This window comes from Pleurodeles waltl, chromosome 4_1 (assembly GCF_031143425.1).
Source record: "Pleurodeles waltl isolate 20211129_DDA chromosome 4_1, aPleWal1.hap1.20221129, whole genome shotgun sequence".
NCBI classification, from domain to species: Eukaryota; Metazoa; Chordata; class Amphibia; order Caudata; family Salamandridae; genus Pleurodeles; species Pleurodeles waltl.
Genome location: NC_090442.1, coordinates 883,617,490 through 883,636,890, shown reverse-complemented (window position 1 = coordinate 883,636,890; position 19,401 = coordinate 883,617,490). Strand labels below are relative to the sequence as shown.

The window sequence follows — 19,401 nt, the reverse complement described above, 5'->3', positions numbered from 1 at the left end:
TCATCTGTAATACTACCCTGGTGTACTCAAGTATAATCAGCAATTTTTACGTGTCTATTCCTGTTCGAAGTTTGTACTTGTACTATTTCTGCTTGCATTACTTATTTTGTTCTTCTTGATTTGTTATTTAAAGCGGAACTGTGGTGTCTCTAGAATCGCGCACTGTCAGATGGCATCCAAGAGTAAAGGACGTTGTGGAGAAAGTTAGTCCTGCAGCTTGCTGCAAGAGAGTTTTTTTAGTAAATCTCTTTATTGTTCCCCAGGACTATATGAGCTACTTCTATACAGAAAGCATAAATATACTAAGCGCGAGAACGTATGATTCCTCATTTTTACAGGATATGAGAGAGAGGGAATATGTGTTCAACACATTTCCCAGAAAAAAAGGAACAAGAAGAAAAGTTTAAAATTAACATGCTTTCCCTACCAGCCAATGTTTTTATGGTTAAGTAAAGATTTTTTTTGTAACACCAATGTAAATAGGTGTTGGAAATGGCCTTTCTGCAGGGTCACCTGAAACTTTTTTCCTTCCTCCTCTTCTTTTTCTGACCTCATTTTTGCTGGCTTTAGGACTCTGGACACTTTACCACTGCCAACCAGTGCTAAAGTGCGCGTGTTCTCTCCCTAAAAACATGGTAACATTGGCTCATACCCAATTGGCATATTTAATTTACTTGTAAGTCCCTAGTAAAGTGCACTACATGTGCACAGGGCCTGTAAATTGAAAGCTACTAATACTAAGGGGCCTGAAGCACTGGTTGTGCCACCCACTTAAGTAGCCCCTTAACCATGTCTCAGGCCTGCCATTGCAAGGCCTGTGTGTGCAGTTTCACTGCCACTTCGACTTGGCAGTTAAAAGTACTTGCCAAGCCTTAAACTCCCCTTTTTCTACATATAAGTCACCCCTAAGGTAGCCCCCAGGCAACCCATAGGGCACGGTGCTACGTAGTTAAAAGGCAGGACATGTACGTGTGTTTTATATGTCCTGGTAGTGGAAAACTCCTAAGTTTGTTTTCCACTGCTGTGTGGCTTTCTCCTTTCATAGGCTAGTATTAGGGCTACCCTCATACACTGTTTGAGTGGGAGATCCTGATCAGAAAGGGGTAACCAGGTCATATTTAGTATGGCCAGAATGGTTATAGAAAATCCTGCTTATTGGTGAGGTTGGATTTTATAGTACTATTTTAGAAATGCCACTTTTAAAAAGTGAGCATTCCTCTGCACTCAAATCCACTTGTGCCTTACAGCCTGTCTCCAATCAACGTCTGGGCTGGGCTGGTTGACATCTTCCTTGTGCATTACACCCAGACAACCACAAACACAGGACAGTCAGTCACACCTGCACTCATCTGCATAATGAATGGCTCTTCCTGGGCTAGAAGGGTGGAGGGCCTGACACTTAGATTTCAAAATCTAGTGGCTTGCCCTCACACAATGGACTGCCAAACCCCCTACTGGGACCCGGGCAGACAGACCTGTACTGAAAGGGGACCTTGTGCACTTCAAAACCACTCTTTGAAGTCTCCCCCACTTCAAAGGCATTTTGGGGTATATAAACTGGGCCCCTGACCCCACCAACTCAGACACTTCTGGGCCTGAACCTGCAACCTGTCAAGAGGAACTGTCTGGCTGCCCAAAGGACTCATCTGGACTGCTTTGCTGTGAAGGACTGCCTCCCTGCTGTTGCCCCGCTGCCCTGCTGCCCTCTGACTTTGCTGAGAAGTGTCTTCTGAAGTCACAGGGCCAAAAAGACTTCATCTCTTCAAGGAACTCCATGTCTGCCGAAAATTGATGCACAGCCTGCCGGAAACGATGCACAGCCTGCCCTGCAATGAGAAAATCGCCACACAGCCGAACCGGAATGACGCAGACCGACTTCCCGAGCGAAGATCGATGCAGCGCCTTCTTTGCGACTGGAAATTCAATGCACAGCCCTAAAGGATCGATGCACAGCCGAGCTGGTACGACGCAGCCTGACTTCCTGAGAGAGGAATCGATGCAGCGCCTGCCGTGCAACAGAAAATTCTATGCATCGCTATACCGGATCGATGCAATGCCTGTGATTTCAACCCGCACAGCCAGAATTTCCACGCATTGTCCCTGGGTGTTAAAGAGAAACCTGCATCGCAGTGAGGAACCAAGACTGCATGCCGGAAATCGATACAAAGCCCCTTGCAGCGTGGAAAGAAACAATGCATCGTCTGTGCCACAATGGAAATCCCAACGCACACCCTATTTTTCCACGCATCTCCTCCTCTGCGGTCTCCATGCGTGTAATTTGTGACACAAACCAGGTACTTTGTGAAACCAAGAGACAACTGATGATTTCTAAGATTTGACTCTTTTTAATATTGCAAAAGTGATATTTCAACTTGTGTTTATTGAATCTTTATCATTTTGGCCTTTATTTAACCAGATAAATATCATATATTTTTCTAAACCTGTGTGGTATATTTTCATGGTGTTTTCACTGTTACTGTATGATTTATTGCACAAATACAATACATTGCCTTCTAAATTAAGCTATCAGAGGGTGGGCACAGGATAATCTGGATTGTGTGCGATTTACCCTGACTAGGATTGTGGTTCTTACTTGGACAAGAGTGTATACCTCTGCCAACTAGAGACCCCATTTCTAACAATAGGGAAAAAAGAAAACACGCAAAAAAGAAGAAATTCAGAAGTCTACAACTATAACCGTTGTTGAATTATAACACCACGTCACCGATTAGGCGTGGCGATGCAGTGTGGCTGCAAATAATGTTTCTGGCCAGTAACATAGCAAGGATCTCATGTTGTTGGGGTAGTAAAAGAAACAATTTATCATATATATTGAATGGGCCATCCAGGGCTCTGGGCTCCAGTGCCACCGTACTTGCTGCACAAATAGTAGATGCGCCCCTGTTTCTGGCTGGTATCCCCACAAATAAACTCGGCTATTACATGTTTGCTATAGAGAATGAAGATGTTGTTTGTAGGGGTTCATAATTGAAAAACAGAAATAAGCAAATATTTCTCGTGTTTTTATATGTATATTATTTGAGAAGCACATCCTTCACATCTCATATATCAAAGAACAAACAAATCATCTGGCTTGGCTGCATCAAACTACATCCATTATTTTAATTGTTCGAATCGTGACTGGAGGAGAGACATGCAGCAGATGTGGGACAGAAGACCTTTTTAACTGCATTTTCCTCGATCAGAAGTTTAAAACATCAGAGATTACAGGATTGACCCAGAGGACCTTGACGCAACTTCCTGTCTTACTTTATCGACAAATGAGGTATGCAATTAAATTAGTAAACACAGAGACGCAGGACACATTGGAAAATAAATGCATACAGTACAAAACAATTCAGTGCTATATTACATATGTAATTAATTGAACATCGAAGCTGACAAGATGCTACAAATGGTTTACTATCTGCATAAAAGCTATGTTCGTGTCACGTCTGCTTCCTTCAGTCGCTTCTGTTTTTAAGTACTAACAAGTTACATTCTGGGACCTGTAGTTTCTCTCACGTGATAGAAGTATGTGCTTGAAACTGACGGCATGTAGCATGATGTTGGCTAAAAGTCACCATCACTGCGGGTGTCACAAAATCTTGAGTAGCCTTCCAGCCTTTTAAAGTAGTACTTGGAGTTCTGATTTTCACTTTACACATTAAGGACTACAAATCCCAATTGAAAAGGAGAAACAAAGGACTAGAATCGCTTACTCAGGTTTAACATGGGACAACTAGCGAGAAAAGTAAACTACACCACAGATACAGTGCCACAGAAAATTAATGTAAACAATTTTAATCTAGCACTTGCAGTACAGAAAACAAAACACAAGTACATATTGCCTTTAACAAAAGTCTAAAATCCAAAAATGTTCAAATTATTGCACCCTGCCCCAGAGTTACAATCTGCATTACAGTATCAGTCAGTCTCAAATGTAACTTTGTCTTTTTTTCTATCAAAAGTGGCCTCAAAAACTTGCCAGTGTGAGCGTTTGCAGAGCCTCCATGATTAAATATCTAACAAGGTTTTTGTACAGTCATTCAATCCTGAACTCACAGGTTTTAAACAGGAAACCTTCATAGCTCCAAGCCAGCAGAGAAAATGACAGAAGGTTACAGCATGACGAGTAATTAATTGAATTTAGGACAGGTAAAAAGTTCCTTGAAACTTGATTCACAAAAAGAAATGTGTGACTTGAGTTTGTGGAGATTCAATTAACTAAGGATTGCCACACTGAGCCTGAATCAAGACCATAAGGAACACACTCAGCATTATCACTGTGATATTACTTATGATATTTCCTTCATAGAGTTTGCCATACATCATCAAGAACTAAAATAAAGAAATAGAAAAACTCATACTTAATTAAACAAAAAAACAGTTTGAGTTAAGGAAAAAAAACAGGCAAACAACAGACAGTACACATCTGGTGGGTGCTGGAGAGGCACCTGAATCTGAAATACCATACCTTTGATAGAAGCTGAAACACGGACGACAATGTTCTCATCTTGCTCTCGGAACCTACTTTCCTGGTTTTCCAAAGTAGGGATTGGAGCGCTCTTGTGGATCTCTGCCTTAGGCTTCTTATTGCTGAGTATATAAGGGTGCACATCTAAAGAAAAATGTCGGCTGTGCTTCTTGTCCAGGCACCCAGAGGAGGTGACGTTTGGCTCACTCTTATGAGGCAATGTTGGTGGAGAAGACTTAGAGCTGGATTCTAGCAAGGGGGCTACAAGACTGTCTGTTGCAGTTTTCCGCCGCACAGGCTTCGGCTTGTCAGGTTTGCTGTTTTCAGTTTTCGTTATGGCCATCTGCTCCTTGAACGGCTGGGGTAGGGTGTTAGTGCTTGGCATCCATTTCATCTTCTTTCGAGGTCTTTTTATGATGAGCTGCTCGTTGACATCAATGTCGGCTGGATCAACGCTAGGATCCACAGTCTGCGTGCCCGAGTCTCTCAGGGTTGGCGTGGCATCATAGTTCGACTGGGCCAGGGCTGCAAGCAGCTGGCGTACTACATTATCGTACATCAAGTCACTTTCATTGGTGATGAAATCCAAACGGTTCAGTGATTTGATGTGATCCCTATTTTCATTGCAAAACATCGCAAGAATGTTAATGTCACAAAACTGGGACTTTTGCCATTGTTTCTTAGTCTTTATCCCCACTTTGTTGAGTTTGTCAAATATAAAGTTAGACTTACGAAATATGAACAGTTGGATTAAGTTCACAAGAATGATTAGGTTCATGACGCAGAGAAGGCCAATATCTACACAACTAATTATCCGCTGCAGCTGGACAGAAGGCAATTTGCAGTTTACCCTGATGTGCAGCTTCGAGCTGCTTGTTTTGTCTGGAGGCTCTCCCAATGCACACGTAAATTCATTCTGCTTCTGGGTTGCATAATAGGTGCTCAAATAGGATATTGGAATGATGCTTAAAAAGACAATGAAAAGGTGACGCGCAAGATAGAGTTTGGCCAAGAAGTTACTGCTTCCTCTTCTTTCCAGGTACTTCTCAAACAGGTTTTGCTCTGGGCTTTTCTCTTTTTCTGCATTCTCGATTATCTCACGCTTCTCTCTTTCTGTGATTCCAGGACCCTTGGACTGAATCTGTTTCTCTATCTTTGGCGCGCGGCCCTCTGCTGCACGGTGGTAGCAGTTGTCAATCTCGTGAAGTAAAAAATTGAGCTCGGATGTCAAGCGGGTAGAGGCCAGGAACTCCCAGCCCAGAGCAGGAATGTACATGATGCCAGTGAAAGCAAGCAGTGCATAGGGAAGGAATTTGTGCTCAAATAATGAAGGCCAGCTGCTGATATCTACTCCGGGCAATGCATCTTTGAGTTCTGTCCAACAGTATCCTCTTGCATATAAGGCTTGGTCGCGGGTGAAATTGTGTGGCGTGTAGCAGTATATCGGCTCCTCTGAATAACAGAGAAAACAAATCACTGTTGTAGAGTTAGCCTTCTGAGAGTCTACCTTCAATACACAGTTTTTATTACTGACATGTGTCATTAAGTAGGCCATTACCATGTGATCACAACGACTAACATTTTGATATCTAACAATCAGTTGGTCAATTAGCAAGCACAAAGAAATCGATGTATGTATACTGCTAAGTTCACAGACAATTATACCAAGTGGAAGGCCCAGGTACTTTTTTACAAATGGTTTCTAACTAATGTAACTGCACAATGGTTAAGTGAAAGAACGACCTGAAACTAATAGCTACAAATACGGAAAGATAGCAACAGCAAAAAACTATTCCAATATAGTGACTGGATCAACTAGGAGTTTTCCTAATTGAAATGCAAATCAAATTGAATTTTCTATCTAGCAGTTCCACAAAACACTATTGGGGTAATTTACTTCCGGGTGCACACCTTTCTGCGTCTGTTCTTGCAGTACTGCTGATTAAAAGCTGAACATAAATTACACTGGTGTGCGTTTTGCACGGGCTTTAGCAACAGCTGATGTTTGTGGGTACAACAACTGATTGGTTCCTTCAGTTCATTGTTTTTAACTAACTTGTAAAACAGAGACTAAAGCACACCTGATACACAGTTCAAATATTATTTACTCCACTGTGTTTTTATTCATGCAGTTCACATTTGGGGCTAAATGACCCTATAAGCAAGCAACTGGATCTAGTAAATACCATTTGTAATTGATCAACTCGACCTTCCACCACGAGTAACTTACAAACCCACCCAACAGATACATGAGTTTAGCCATGTACATCTAAGTGATATACAACACGTTTAAACAGGAATTGCATAACTGTTTTCATTGAAGACTCCTCACTGAAACACCTTTCTGTGTGATTGGTGAACTTTTGAAGCCACACTTCAGAGCAACATGAGATAGCTCATCAGTTGTGGTGTGTCGTGTTTAGTTTTTCAGCACAGGCCTCTAACAGATCTTGTTTCTGTACCTGCTTTGATAGAGTTGTAACAAGTAGTTTACGTTACATGTTGATCAACGTTCATCCTGTAGTAGGTTTCAACAAATCGGGCAAATGCTTTAAGATAGATCCTTGTGAACATCAAAGTGCTAGCAGAGTTATTTTGAGACTACAACTCTACAATACTTTAACCATGGGAAAACAAAACCCTCCCATTATATTCGTGGATCTAACTTCCCAAAACATTTACTTATTTGCCATTAGCTCTGGGCCTTGCCAACAATAGGCATAAAGGTGCCTGAAAAAAATATTGAGTCCAAAATATTGTAAGGACAAAATATTGTGTTAAGAATATCAAAGACAAGAATATTGTGAAGGTAACGTTCTATGAGAAAGCAACGTTTTACTGTACTTAACTCCACATATATGTACCTTGCCAACACATATGTATATATCTTCAGACTCCGTAGATGTGAAGGTAAAAATAGTAAATCTGAACTTACCTATTTGCACTTACCTCCTCAATGCTTTGATTCCTTACACTATATTCTATCAACACAATATTTTTGGTCTTGATATTCTGTCAGTGATCCCCAAAAAATGAGTTGTCCTCAAGCCACAAGTTAAAAAAAAAATCTTTGTATTGAGAATTTTAGGATAACATCAACACTAGTTAACAATAGCACTGTCTTGCATTTGAGGATACATTCATGAATTGTCTACAGCCCCCATACCCACTCCTTGTGTCTCCCCTTGTTTCACTAGTAAGTTGCAGCTCTCTGATGACCTATCGCATTCCCACTACTAAATTTAGAGTCTCTCTGGATCATTCCCCTATAAGGAGTTCAACCACTCCATATTTTGTCCTATTTTTGCGGGCATCCCCTACCCTCAAACACCACATTTTTAGCTAACATACACCAATCCATGTCCCTTCCATGCCTCGAGATCCAAGGCTGTCTGGCAACCCATGCTTTCGTTACATTCCTCTTCACCACCATCAAGTCCAATGTCATCCATGTCCGCTGTGTCTTGCCGATCCTTGCTTCACCCCATATAGTAAGAACACATTGTTTGACAGAGACCGTTAGGACCCATCCCATCTCCCCCCACCCTCACCAGACATTTCACAATACTTGACAAGAAGTCCCTTATCATAGGGCATTCCCAAAGGATATGGAAGAAGTATCCAGTTTGCCCACAGTCTCACGAGCACCAATCATTTGTAGCCCTCCCCATCTTAACCAGGGTTGTCTTGGAACAGTGTGAGGGGTATAGGATCCTCATCTACACCAGTCCGAAACCTGATCATATGTCTGCTTCTCTAGGGGAATCAAGGTCCTCCTCCCATTCCTGTTATCAAGGCAGTCCAGCTCCGGGTCTCATTGTCCGTGCAGGTGTTGTAGAACTTCAGGGGTATGGTTTACAATCTTTTATATGTCAGTGATGTGGTTTTACGGGGCATTGAATCCTCCAACAGCCTGTTGTCCAATGGGGAGAATTCTGTACGCTCCATACCCCTCTTCAAAACGGCTCTAAGCGCACATGCTAGGGTTGCAGGTATCTGGAAGCAAAATAACAATGAGGTCCCACTTGGCAAACCCTGGTTGCTTCCGTAGGGTACCTAGTATCTCCACATCCCAAAGTAGAGTTGATTGTGTAACAGTAATCTTCCACCCCAGGTATGGTATAACGTCTGTCCAGAGATTCATCAGCACTCTGGTAGGATCAGGCAAGTCGGTCACTTTCCTTATACCATATAGGGCCTCTGGGTATTCCCGGCCACCCATTACATATCTGTCCATTTGTATCGCTGGTAGCGTCTGTGGCAGGAGTGCACAGTCGTTAACTATGCTCAACTTTGCCGCCCAGTATTATTTCTTAATATCTGGAAGAACAATGTCTCCATCGTACCAACCTCCTGTAAGTTTGGGCAGCCCAATTCTTGCTGGGCCTCCATCCCACTGTAGCAATTGAACCTCCATCTTAACTGCCTTAAAGAAAGTCTTGGGCACCTCATAGAAGGTGTTCTGCAAAGCATACAAGAAATGTGGCAGTGACATCACTTTAAATAGTGCTGCTCTACCCAATAGGGAAAGCAGCAAGGTTTCTCAGTGCCTCACATCCCTTCGTAATTTGTCAAGTGCGGGACCCAAGTTGCAATCGAAGAAGAGCTCCGCATAAGATGTTATGTATATCCCCAAGTAGCGGAACCTAGTCTGTAACCGCACAGTCCGGTGTCCACCCCGGAACATCACCTCAGAGTGGGTAAATGAAAGACGTTTGCCAGTTGATGATATATCTGGAATATCTGCCAAAATTGGTGATGATCTGCATCAATCTAGCCATCATTAATTCTGGGTCAGCGACGTAAAGAAACATGTCATCTGCATACAGTGGTGTTCTATTTTCAGACTGACCCCACCCCCTTTAAAAACCCCTGACCAATGGATCCTGGTGTATCCATGCTGCCAAGGGCTCCAATGCCAGAGCGAAAATCATTGGTGACAGGGGTCAACCATGCCTGGCACCCCACTGGATTTTAAACACCAGGGAATATACCCCATTTACTTGGACCCTGGCCAGCGGGACACTGTAGAGTAGGAAGACCCAGTGCATAAATTGGGAGGGCAAAACCCAGTTTAACCAACACTGCAAAGATGTAGCCCCACTCAACCATTCTGAATGCCATTTTGGCATCCAGTGACAGCACCAGAACCTTTTCCCTTAAGTTGGTCCGCGGACCCAGTACTCAATAAAGGCGACAGTGATTAAGTCTGATGCTCTACGCAGTAGGGAAAGCAGCAAAGTCCACCAGTACCTCACATTCCTAGGATCATACATCCTGACTTATCCGGGTGGATCAGCGAGTGGATTACTTTATTGAGCCATGTCGCCATACGTTGGCCAATATTATGACCTCAGCAAAATATGTCCATAAAAATGCAGCCCTAGGGCGGCTTCCCCTCCTTATATATGACCAATATAGTGGCAAGTCTTTTGTTTTTATGTCAACATCAATCCGTCTTAGTTGGTAATTAATAGTTGTGTGACTGGTTACAACACTTGGCAGAAGAACCTGCACACATACTTTTTATGTACTCGACCTTTATTTCAGCAGCTGAAATGTAATAAGTGAAGCCTTCATCCTCTATAGCGCTAAACACCAACCACAACCATCTTCCAGATCATCCAGGAAAAAAGCTGTCCCCAGTCCTTTTTAGGTGGCAGTCTTTTTGTGAAGCAAGGCATTATAGTGTGATTGTTTCAGTTAATAAGTGTCCCATCCGATGCTTTCCCCATTACCATTAAACTCAGTGCTCTGTCATTTAAAGCTCCCAGCCACCCACCCCCGATCAAACTACTTATAATCCGCAGTCCATTTAGGTGTCCTTTTTTCCCTTCATTGGAAGTAAGCACCTCGGTAACAGTTTTTGTCAATTAATCCAATAAGTTTAGTGCAAAGTCATCAATAGGCAAGCAGGAAGCTATTTCTTACCAAATTGTGCAAACCATATTGAAATTCATTTGCGAAACTAGATTAGTAAAATTCACTAAACAGCAATATGGCCAGCTGGGATCAAAGCTGCAATTTTAGAACTGCATGCCCTATTCGCACTGGAAAGCCATGCTTTGAGGGTAATGTTCAGCCCATAATCTCTCAATAAATGACAACGTCTTTTAACGTAAGTGATCACCCTGCACAATAGTAGTAAAGATTTTCAACGACACTTGCGGTGCAACCATTTCCAATCCTTACATTTTGATTAATTAACATCATAGGCAATACTTTTTTTTTTCACTGAAGGCCTCACCAGGAACGTACGTTAGAGGTGCAAACAAGTTGCACCATAGGCAATAGTGTTTTTTAAATATTTGTATCTAGATATTTTCGACATAATATAATAGATAACAGTCAGCATTTTAAACCAACATCCCAGCTTCCGTCGTTTACCCACAGAGATTAGGCAGGTCTCTATCATTACATTCTCATATTGTCTAAGCTGCAATATATAACATGTGCAATATTCATTATCTGAAAGACAGCACATAATAGGACGGCCTGCCCTGAGAATAATATATCCGCATGTTTCTGAGGTATGTCTCCAGCACTCACAGTGAGAAACTAGCCTTCCTACTGTCTGGAGAAATATATACGGTTAATTACTATATCGTCATTAAATAGGCCAAGAGAGAATTATTCAAGCTTAGCTGCACGTCCATCAGCCTTTTTCATTTAAATATGTCATATTTAAACTGACATATAAGACAGTAAGGATCACCCCCGCCCCAATCCCTTTCAAGCGGCCATGAGCAGATGCCACCACAGGAATACAAATGACTTAAAACTTTTTGGGGTTATTTACTAAATTTCTCGTGGGTGCTTGAGTTACACAAAGGGACGAAAAGCATTGTGTCCCTTTCCTTACCATTCTAAAAACCTGTGGGTGGAGAACAAAATTGCACAGCCCCACAGAACCCTCAGTAAATTTGGGCCTTTGTGTATAAATTTAGTAGTCAATCCTGTTGTAGTTATTGTTCACATAGAGTCTGATATTTGTCTGTTAGACATGGCGTCCTTGGCATGGTCTCCCCTACCTTTTTGCCTCTGTTCCCCAGGTTGTTGATGTGTGCTGGACTGTTTTTGCTGTTTTTGTTACTCTGGGCACTTTACCACTGCTATCCAGTGCTAAAGTGCAAGTGTTCCTATGTAACATTCTGCCAAATTTGTTTTTCACTGCTGCAAGGCCTATCTCTCTCATAGGTTAACATGGGAGCTACCTTCAAATATGATTAAAGTTTTGATTCCCTTTGGGAGCAGATGGACATGTGGAATTTGGGGTCTCTGAACCCACAATTTAAAAATGTATCTTTTAGTAAAGTTGGTTTTGAGATTGTGTGTTTGAAAATGCCACTTTTAGAAAGTAGGCATTTTCTTGCTTAAACCATTCTGTGATTCTGCCTGTTTGTGGATTCCCTGTATGGGTCAGTTTGACAGTTGGGCTGTTTGCACCTCTTTCTAGACAGTGACACCAAGGGAGCTGGGGTGTAGCCTGCATATCCTGATGAGCCATCTGTGCTAGGAGGGAGGGGAGGAGTGGTCACTTACACCTGAAAGGGCTGTGCCTGCCTCACACAATGCAGTCACCAACCCCCTGGTGTGTGTCTGGGGCTGAGTGTGGGCAAGGCAGGATTTCACAACCACAACAGATTTTCCTTTGAAGTAGGCCCACTTCAAAGGCAGAAAGGAATATAAGTATTGGGCCCTACGGACTTCAAGGATTCAAGAGGAACCTCTGCTTGGAGAAGAGCTGAAGAGCTGCCCTGTCTGTGACTGTGCTTTGTGGAGCTATCCTGCAGTTGCTGCTTTCGCTTGTGAAAGGGGACAGAGACTGGACTTTGTTGCATTCCTGATTGAGAAGTGACTCCAAGGGCTTGGAGTAGAGCGTGCCCCCTGTTTTGAAGCCTCAGGGACAACAAAGTCTTCATCAACCAGACCTGAGTCTACTTGCTGTGGACTCTAACTTGTCAGAGGGTGCCATTCCAGTTCCTGGATCCCTGAAAGAGAAGCCTGGTTTAAAACCAGTTTACCGACACCGGATGACGTTGTGCAACTTCGCAAAGGATGCCGCTGCCCGGAAGCACAACACTGCTTGCCCCGAGGCCATGGACCTTGCTGAAGTGCGAATCCGACGACCCTGTGAGCTTACCCCGCTACCCCGGAGCCGTGACGCCACCTGTCCCGAGGCCATGGACTTTGTGGAAGCCCGACGGCCCTGTAGAACTCGCATCACCTCCTCCTACCCTGTGGCATCGTAACCAATGCTGCATCGAATCCAGCGAAGCCGCTCTCCCCAACTCTCTGCACCGGCTTGTTTTCTACTTGTTCTAAAGGTACTGTACTTGGAGTCGCCTCACTCCGTCAACAACTTTGTTACAACACCGTGGTTTACCAAATTGCAGTGTTTTCACCTCAGACCACTGTTTTCTTGCTTTTAAGTGCTACATTCATATTTTTAACTGTATAGTGTGGATTTTTATCGTACTAGGTCTAGTTTATTTAGTTAAAATATTGAATATTTTTCTAAACCTGTGTTGTGTCTTTTTGTAGTGGTTCACTGTATTACTATGTGTGTTGGTACAAATACTTTACACCTAGACCCTGAAGTTAAGCCTGCCTGCTCAGGCCAAGCTACCAAGGGGGTGAGTGGGCGTTAACTGAGTGTGATTCTCCTTTAGCCTGACTAAAGTGAGTGTCCTTGCTTGGATAGGGGGTAACCTGACTGCCAACCAAAGAATCCATTTCTAACAATGTCAATATTGAACAGATACCACTTAAGGAACACGGTATTCCAGCTGAGATCAGCCAGGATTGAGTTGCCAGAAAAGGGTTCAATTCAGAGTTTTTTTATCAAGGTTCTCAGACAGCCAAGGCCATCATTAGGGTTTTCCTTGGGAGAAGCCTGAAAAGTGTTCTTATCCTCTGAATCTTTTCTGAACCTTCTAGGTTACTGCCACAATAGTACTCAAGAGCTTTTCCTTCTTTTATTAACTAGACGGATGTAGAGGAAAAATAAAAGTGCAGGTTTTTCCCTGGTGCAGGACATAATCCCAAGAATCAGTTGACCATAACATTCAACTGTTGGTTTGGAGGCAAGCCTCTGTGCTATTTTCAACTTTTTCAAATAGAGGTTTGCAGGATCTGGTATAAGACCATAAACTAAAATGTCTTTCCATTTGACACAGGTCAACTTTGTCCATCGTTGGTCCAGCATGGTTGGATTTAAGTCAGATTTTCATGATATAAACATAGTCCACAAATGCGCTGAAATTCTGGTCATCCGCAATCTATGCTGGACATTTCTGACAAAGATAGTAATAAGAATCTTATAGACATGACTGTATAATCCACAAGAGTGGAGTATAGAGAATGTGGACAGAGCTTCCCGCCTTCACAGCACATACATTCTAATGCCCAAGTCTGATAAAGGTGCCGTAGTTTTTAGAAAACAGCATCCATCTAGCTATAGAAGTGACGGAACTCAAGTCTGCACAGCAAGGCAGAATGTGCCACAGGGCAGCCTACTATAGCCATTCCGCTGAAGTAAGGAAGACGTCCTTCTCCAGTCATGAGTTGTCAAACTGGTGTTAGCATTCCAGTGCGGGTTACGGGAACTCAGTGGCTTGATCGCCACAATTATTTTATACCGTCCGCTTAAGACTTCAGTCCTGCTTACCGTGAATACATTCCATGTTTACATGTGTGCACTCTTTGTATTTGTGATAATTTTACTATCACAGAGTAAGAGTCTGGTTATGTGTTGGAGATGTTCCTTTTATTCTCTCTGCAGGCACTGTCAAACGCTCATTTAAAGGCCCATCTGTTTTGGTGTTTTTTTAAAAAAATATACAATTAATTTCAATATTTCTTGCAATAGTAAAACAGGCCCTCTTTTTCCTCTTTTTAAAGAGCAAGTAAGCCTGTAAATTAGAATGATCATAATTGTGATTACAATTATGATTATTAGTATTATGATTGTTTAACAACGTCTGAAAAACAGTACTAAAATGGTATACTGCGATTTGTTTATATGGGAGTGCTTTAACTCAGTTCATATCAGGATACAAGCTCTCATGGGTCTAGCATGGACTTCCAAATAGCCAGCTGCCAGCCAGCACAGAGAGGATGGGGGCGCACTCACGTTTCCCTGAGTGACACAAGAGGCAGACCCCGGCATGTTGATCCAGGTACTTCAAAATAAGCCTAAGTACTTTACTGAGGCTATAGTGAACAGAAACTGAAATGCAGCTCTGAAACATACACGAGCTAGTCAAATCAAGTAAAAGAGCAACTTTCTCAGACCTGAGCACTAGCTGCCTGGGCAGCATTCACTGATGTTGAGGTTCTAGGGAGGCTGAGCACGTGTCTAAATGGCATATGTGACCCTGGAGTGGACGGGGGTTATTGTAAAGAGGAAGAAATCTTGTATGCCGTACTTTCACGTTTGTGGCCATGTTTGACGACTGTACTGTACCAGTGGCTGTGATTATGTGGCATGCCCAGTGCTTAATTTGTGCTTGTTGTTTGCGGCGCTGAGCACCGGCACTTATATGTGAGGGCCAGGGCTTATTCTTATACCTCAAGCATTTGCTGTGAGCAAAAGACACATGTGGGAAAGACGGAAGAAGGAAAAACGAAAAAGCGTCATAAAGGGGGAAAGTAGAAAGTTGCAGGAAGAGCTGAAGGGGCAGGGGTGGCCGTAAATGGATTGAAGAGGCCCGAGATGGCTTCAGGATTACGCTGCCTCAATATTCAGTGCTGGTAGATTTAATTACAGCAGCGTCGTGTTTAAGAGAAGGGCTTTGAGCACCGGCACCTCTTTATTTACAAATTAAGCACTGGGCATGCCAGACTAGCTCTCTTCATGAAGTAACCTGTTTGGCAGATGTTGGAGGGGAATGAAAATATGAATGAGGAAATAGGTTGCTTCCGGTGGGACTGGTTGGTGCTGTCTGAGACTAAGAAGTGGGATCTGTTCGGGCACAGAGTGTTTCTATGTGGTATTTTTATTGTACAAACCTAGCCAAAATGGCAACAGTGCACTTAACAGGCTTGAATGGAAGCATATAATCAACAAGTAATAGGAATGTTCGCTGGTTGTTTGACAGGTACTACACTGTGACGTAGTGTTCCTTAAAGAAGTGTATAGTTAATTCTTTCCTAAATTGAAGCAGAGTTGGGGCAGTCCTTATGGATACAGGAGTAAAGTCCTAGAACCTAGATGCATACATTTAAATGTACTGCTGCCTTGTGTTTTTTCTTATTTACATTTCCGATTGATGGTGGTCTAGCTATGGGTGTGGCATGAGTCACCAGAAATGGTGATCTTGTCTGCAAGCTAAGCAGGGGTGCTGGTCTAGATGGCTTAGTAAACGATGCAGCTGGTTTTGAAGATGATGCGGGCCATTAAGGGGTGGCAATAGGAATATATCAGTAACGGGGTTCTATGATCATATTATTTCCAGCCGTGACTAAGACGAGTATGTAAGATGTCCCCTAGGGGTGCCTGTGTGGAATCTGGAAGACCAAGCTGCAGGATGTTACCATCACCCTGTTTTCATGTTGTTTAGGGCTCGAGCCTTTAGTATTTGTAAAACATGGTGTACATCTTGTCTGATGGAAGATCAAGCCAGTAATACTCATTTAGGGCCTGATTTAGATATTGGCGGATGGGTTATTCCGTCACAATGGTGATGGATATCCTGTCAGCCAAAATTGAAATCCCATTATTTCCTATAGGATTTAGATTTTGGCAGATGGGCTATCCGTCACCCTGTGACGGAGTAACCCATCCACCAATGTCTATATCAGGCTCTTAATCTGCGGGAAGTGGCACCTCCCTGAGGACTTGCACTATATGATTGTTTAACGTATTGGACAGCTCTGCTGTCTGAGTCCTTGGCTTGTACCATCAGTGTAAATTAAAAGACAGATCTGCTGTATAATGGCTGAACCTGTATGATCTACTTTATAATACAATAATATTAAATATCGCCCCCATGCAGTCTGAGATTTTGACCTCTCTGTGGACAACCCAATCTCCCTACAAAACGTTTAAAATATTCAATATGTCTCTGAAATATATAAAATAACATAACTACCCTATAGTTTGTTACTATGGAAAATAAATATACAAAACTCCGATCTAAGGGCCAGATGTAGCAAAGGTTTTTACCCATTCTGTGTCTATGAGAAAAACTGTTCGTACATATGGCCCTAAATGCTCTTCTGGGTAAAGATTTCATAAGCCACTCAAGGTGGTGCTATTTTGAGGTCTGCATTATTTTGAACAAGAGGCTATTTATCACTATATAACATATTTCTGTAACTTAAATGTTTGCCCCATTTCTTTTTGCACCAGTGTTTCTATATATTACTCAAGAAACTGCAGTGTGTCTACTTTCGGCCAATGCTCAAAATAAACTCCAATATTGTGAAACAAAAGCTGGACCTAACCCCTTGTGTATGACATCAGTACAGGCCAAGGCCTCGCACAATATCCAAACTTGAATAAATAGGCGACGCGCCATTGTATTAATATTCAAATGATAAAAAGAGCTCTATTCAGCTTTCACAAGCCCTCAACAAGGATTGCTAATTCAAAAACAAAAGGCCATGCATTGCGTCCAGCCCTTCAGGAGGTATTCCGTTCTGAGCTGCGTACTAGGAGCCAATCAATATATGTGAAGCGTCTGTTAAATAATTCATTGTTTTATCTAAAACATTTATTGAGTGCCACTTCTGTATCGTACAAAACAGACAAGGACGGAACATGATGTACTTGTAAAGAGCAGCTACAAGTGAGACACTATCCGGCCGCTCCCTCCTTCTCTTCCCAAACACAACATGGCACACGCGCCATCTTGTTACCTCAAGAACCCGACTGAACCCATTTCTTGACTATCACATATATACCATCAAAACAAAGGTGCATCCTTCCCACGTCCGCGCCCCAAAGCAGTAATATACTAATCATCCCAGTAACATAGGAATCAGCGTCATATACAGGCCATAAAGTCTCCATGACCTCCATTCCATTCAAGGACGTCTAGTAATCGGTGGAGCAGTCAATGTAGCTAGCACTTCCGCCCATTCAGCAAGATACTTTGAGAACTTATCATCCCTCCCTGCTGTCTTTCTTCCAGTCTGGAAGCATGGGGCACCTAATGAATAGCAAGTACGGTCCCCGATGCCAACATCCTATTTTTACCTATTTTTTTATTAGTTTTTCCGTCTAGCACATTTTGATAGATTCCGCCACAGTCAACCCATATATATATCTCATAGCTTGTATCCTTTCCCCCAGAAACCTTTCACCATTGGACATTTTTACGTCATATGCGGGAAATCAGCCTCTGACGCACCACACCTACCATATCTGAATGACATATCCGGGTAGATCTGTGCAGTGTGCATGGTTTGAGGTATGTTCTGTGTCAATAATGAAACTGTATGAGATTAAAACGAGTATTCAGCATATGGTTTTAATTTGCTCTAAAACCATCAGCAACCAATTGCCCAGCGTTCCCAAGCATCTATCTAATACCAATGTAGCATAAATTATAGCTATCAGGTTCCTACACTCGCCCAGCTCTAAGATCCATTGCATGACTGAATGTTCAATGGGAGCCTCAGGGAAGTAATTCCAAATACCTCGCACAGTGGACATTATTTATACTGCAGAAACTGCCTTGGTCCTACCCCAAACTGACCTGTCTCTGCACAAAAGATATGAATCTGTTATTGAGAAACAAGTCTCCCATTGTTGCACAGCAGGCCCCCAACAACTTCAGTACAAAAGTGACCCAATCAGGATACCCTATGCAGATGAGGAGTGCTTCAATACTTTTTATGCCACTCCAAGCCACAACTCATCCATCTGTCGAATTCAATAAGCTGGGTCTCCTGAAACCACCCCTCCCGTCCCATCATGAGTAACTCAGGTAAAGTGTAAGGTGTGCATGAGCCCGCCAAAAGCGATTTCTCCCAACTGGGGCCCTCTTCAACAAAGAAACTACCTGTTCCAATTGTTCTGCTTTATTTTATAAGAATAAATCTGGGAGTCTTAAGTCTCAGCGTCCCAGTCAAACCAGAAATGAGGCCACACATCTAGCTATCTAATCAAGTTAACATGCTTGCCGGCATAGGGCACATGGGGTTTCGTAGCACACATAACAAAGGGGAAAAACTAAATTTTCAGCAAAAAGATACACCCGATTATGGAAAGGGGTACCTTTTCCAGAAATTCACTGAACCGATCAGACCATCCACCACACAGGCAACATTAGGAGAGTACTGGGAGGCTGGACAACATGTCACCAACATCCCAAATATCTGAAGCTCTATTTTTCACACTATAGTCCCATATACACACAGAGGTTTTTCCAAGTGCACCCCAACTGTTCTAGGGGAACAGCTTAGACTTTCAGCTTGTGTGCAAACCTGAAATCACACTTAACTTCTCCAGTTCTTCAAGCAGGTGGGGAAATGACCCGACAGGGTCTCTCAAATACACTAATGCATCATCAGCATAGTGAAATGATGTGGGTCACAGTACCAATATGAATACCTAAACTTGAATATTTATATCACTCCTCAGTTGGCCTTATTGCCCAAAGGGCAGTGTAAATGGTGTTTAAGAGTAGGACATGTAAAAGTTTAATGTTGAATGGATTTGTACAATGAAAATCCCCTCAAAGCTATTTTCACTGTGCCAAGGTTGATTGTTCCTCAGGAAAGCATTGGTATAATACAGTGGTTCCCAACCTTTTGACTTCTGTGGACCCCCACATTATCATTACTGGAATCAAGGGACCCCCCACTGAGTCATTACTGAAAGCTGGTAACCTAATCTGATAATATTATTTAATTTTCTGAGCAGTCACGGACCCCCTGAGGTGGCTTCACGGACTCCCAGGGGTCCCCGGACC

The 19,401-nt window shown here is 42.7% G+C and overlaps 1 protein-coding gene across 1 annotated transcript in view; it reads right to left on the bottom strand.

Annotated features, from left to right (window-relative positions):
- The window catches only part of PANX2 (pannexin 2), a 106,931-nt gene that overhangs the window by 72,129 nt on the left and 15,401 nt on the right, over nucleotides 1-19,401 (bottom strand). The window contains exon 3 of the mRNA XM_069229631.1: nucleotides 4,478-5,929. Within this exon, the coding sequence (XP_069085732.1) occupies nucleotides 4,478-5,929 (1,452 nt within the window). The remainder of the gene's footprint in view (nucleotides 1-4,477; nucleotides 5,930-19,401) is intronic.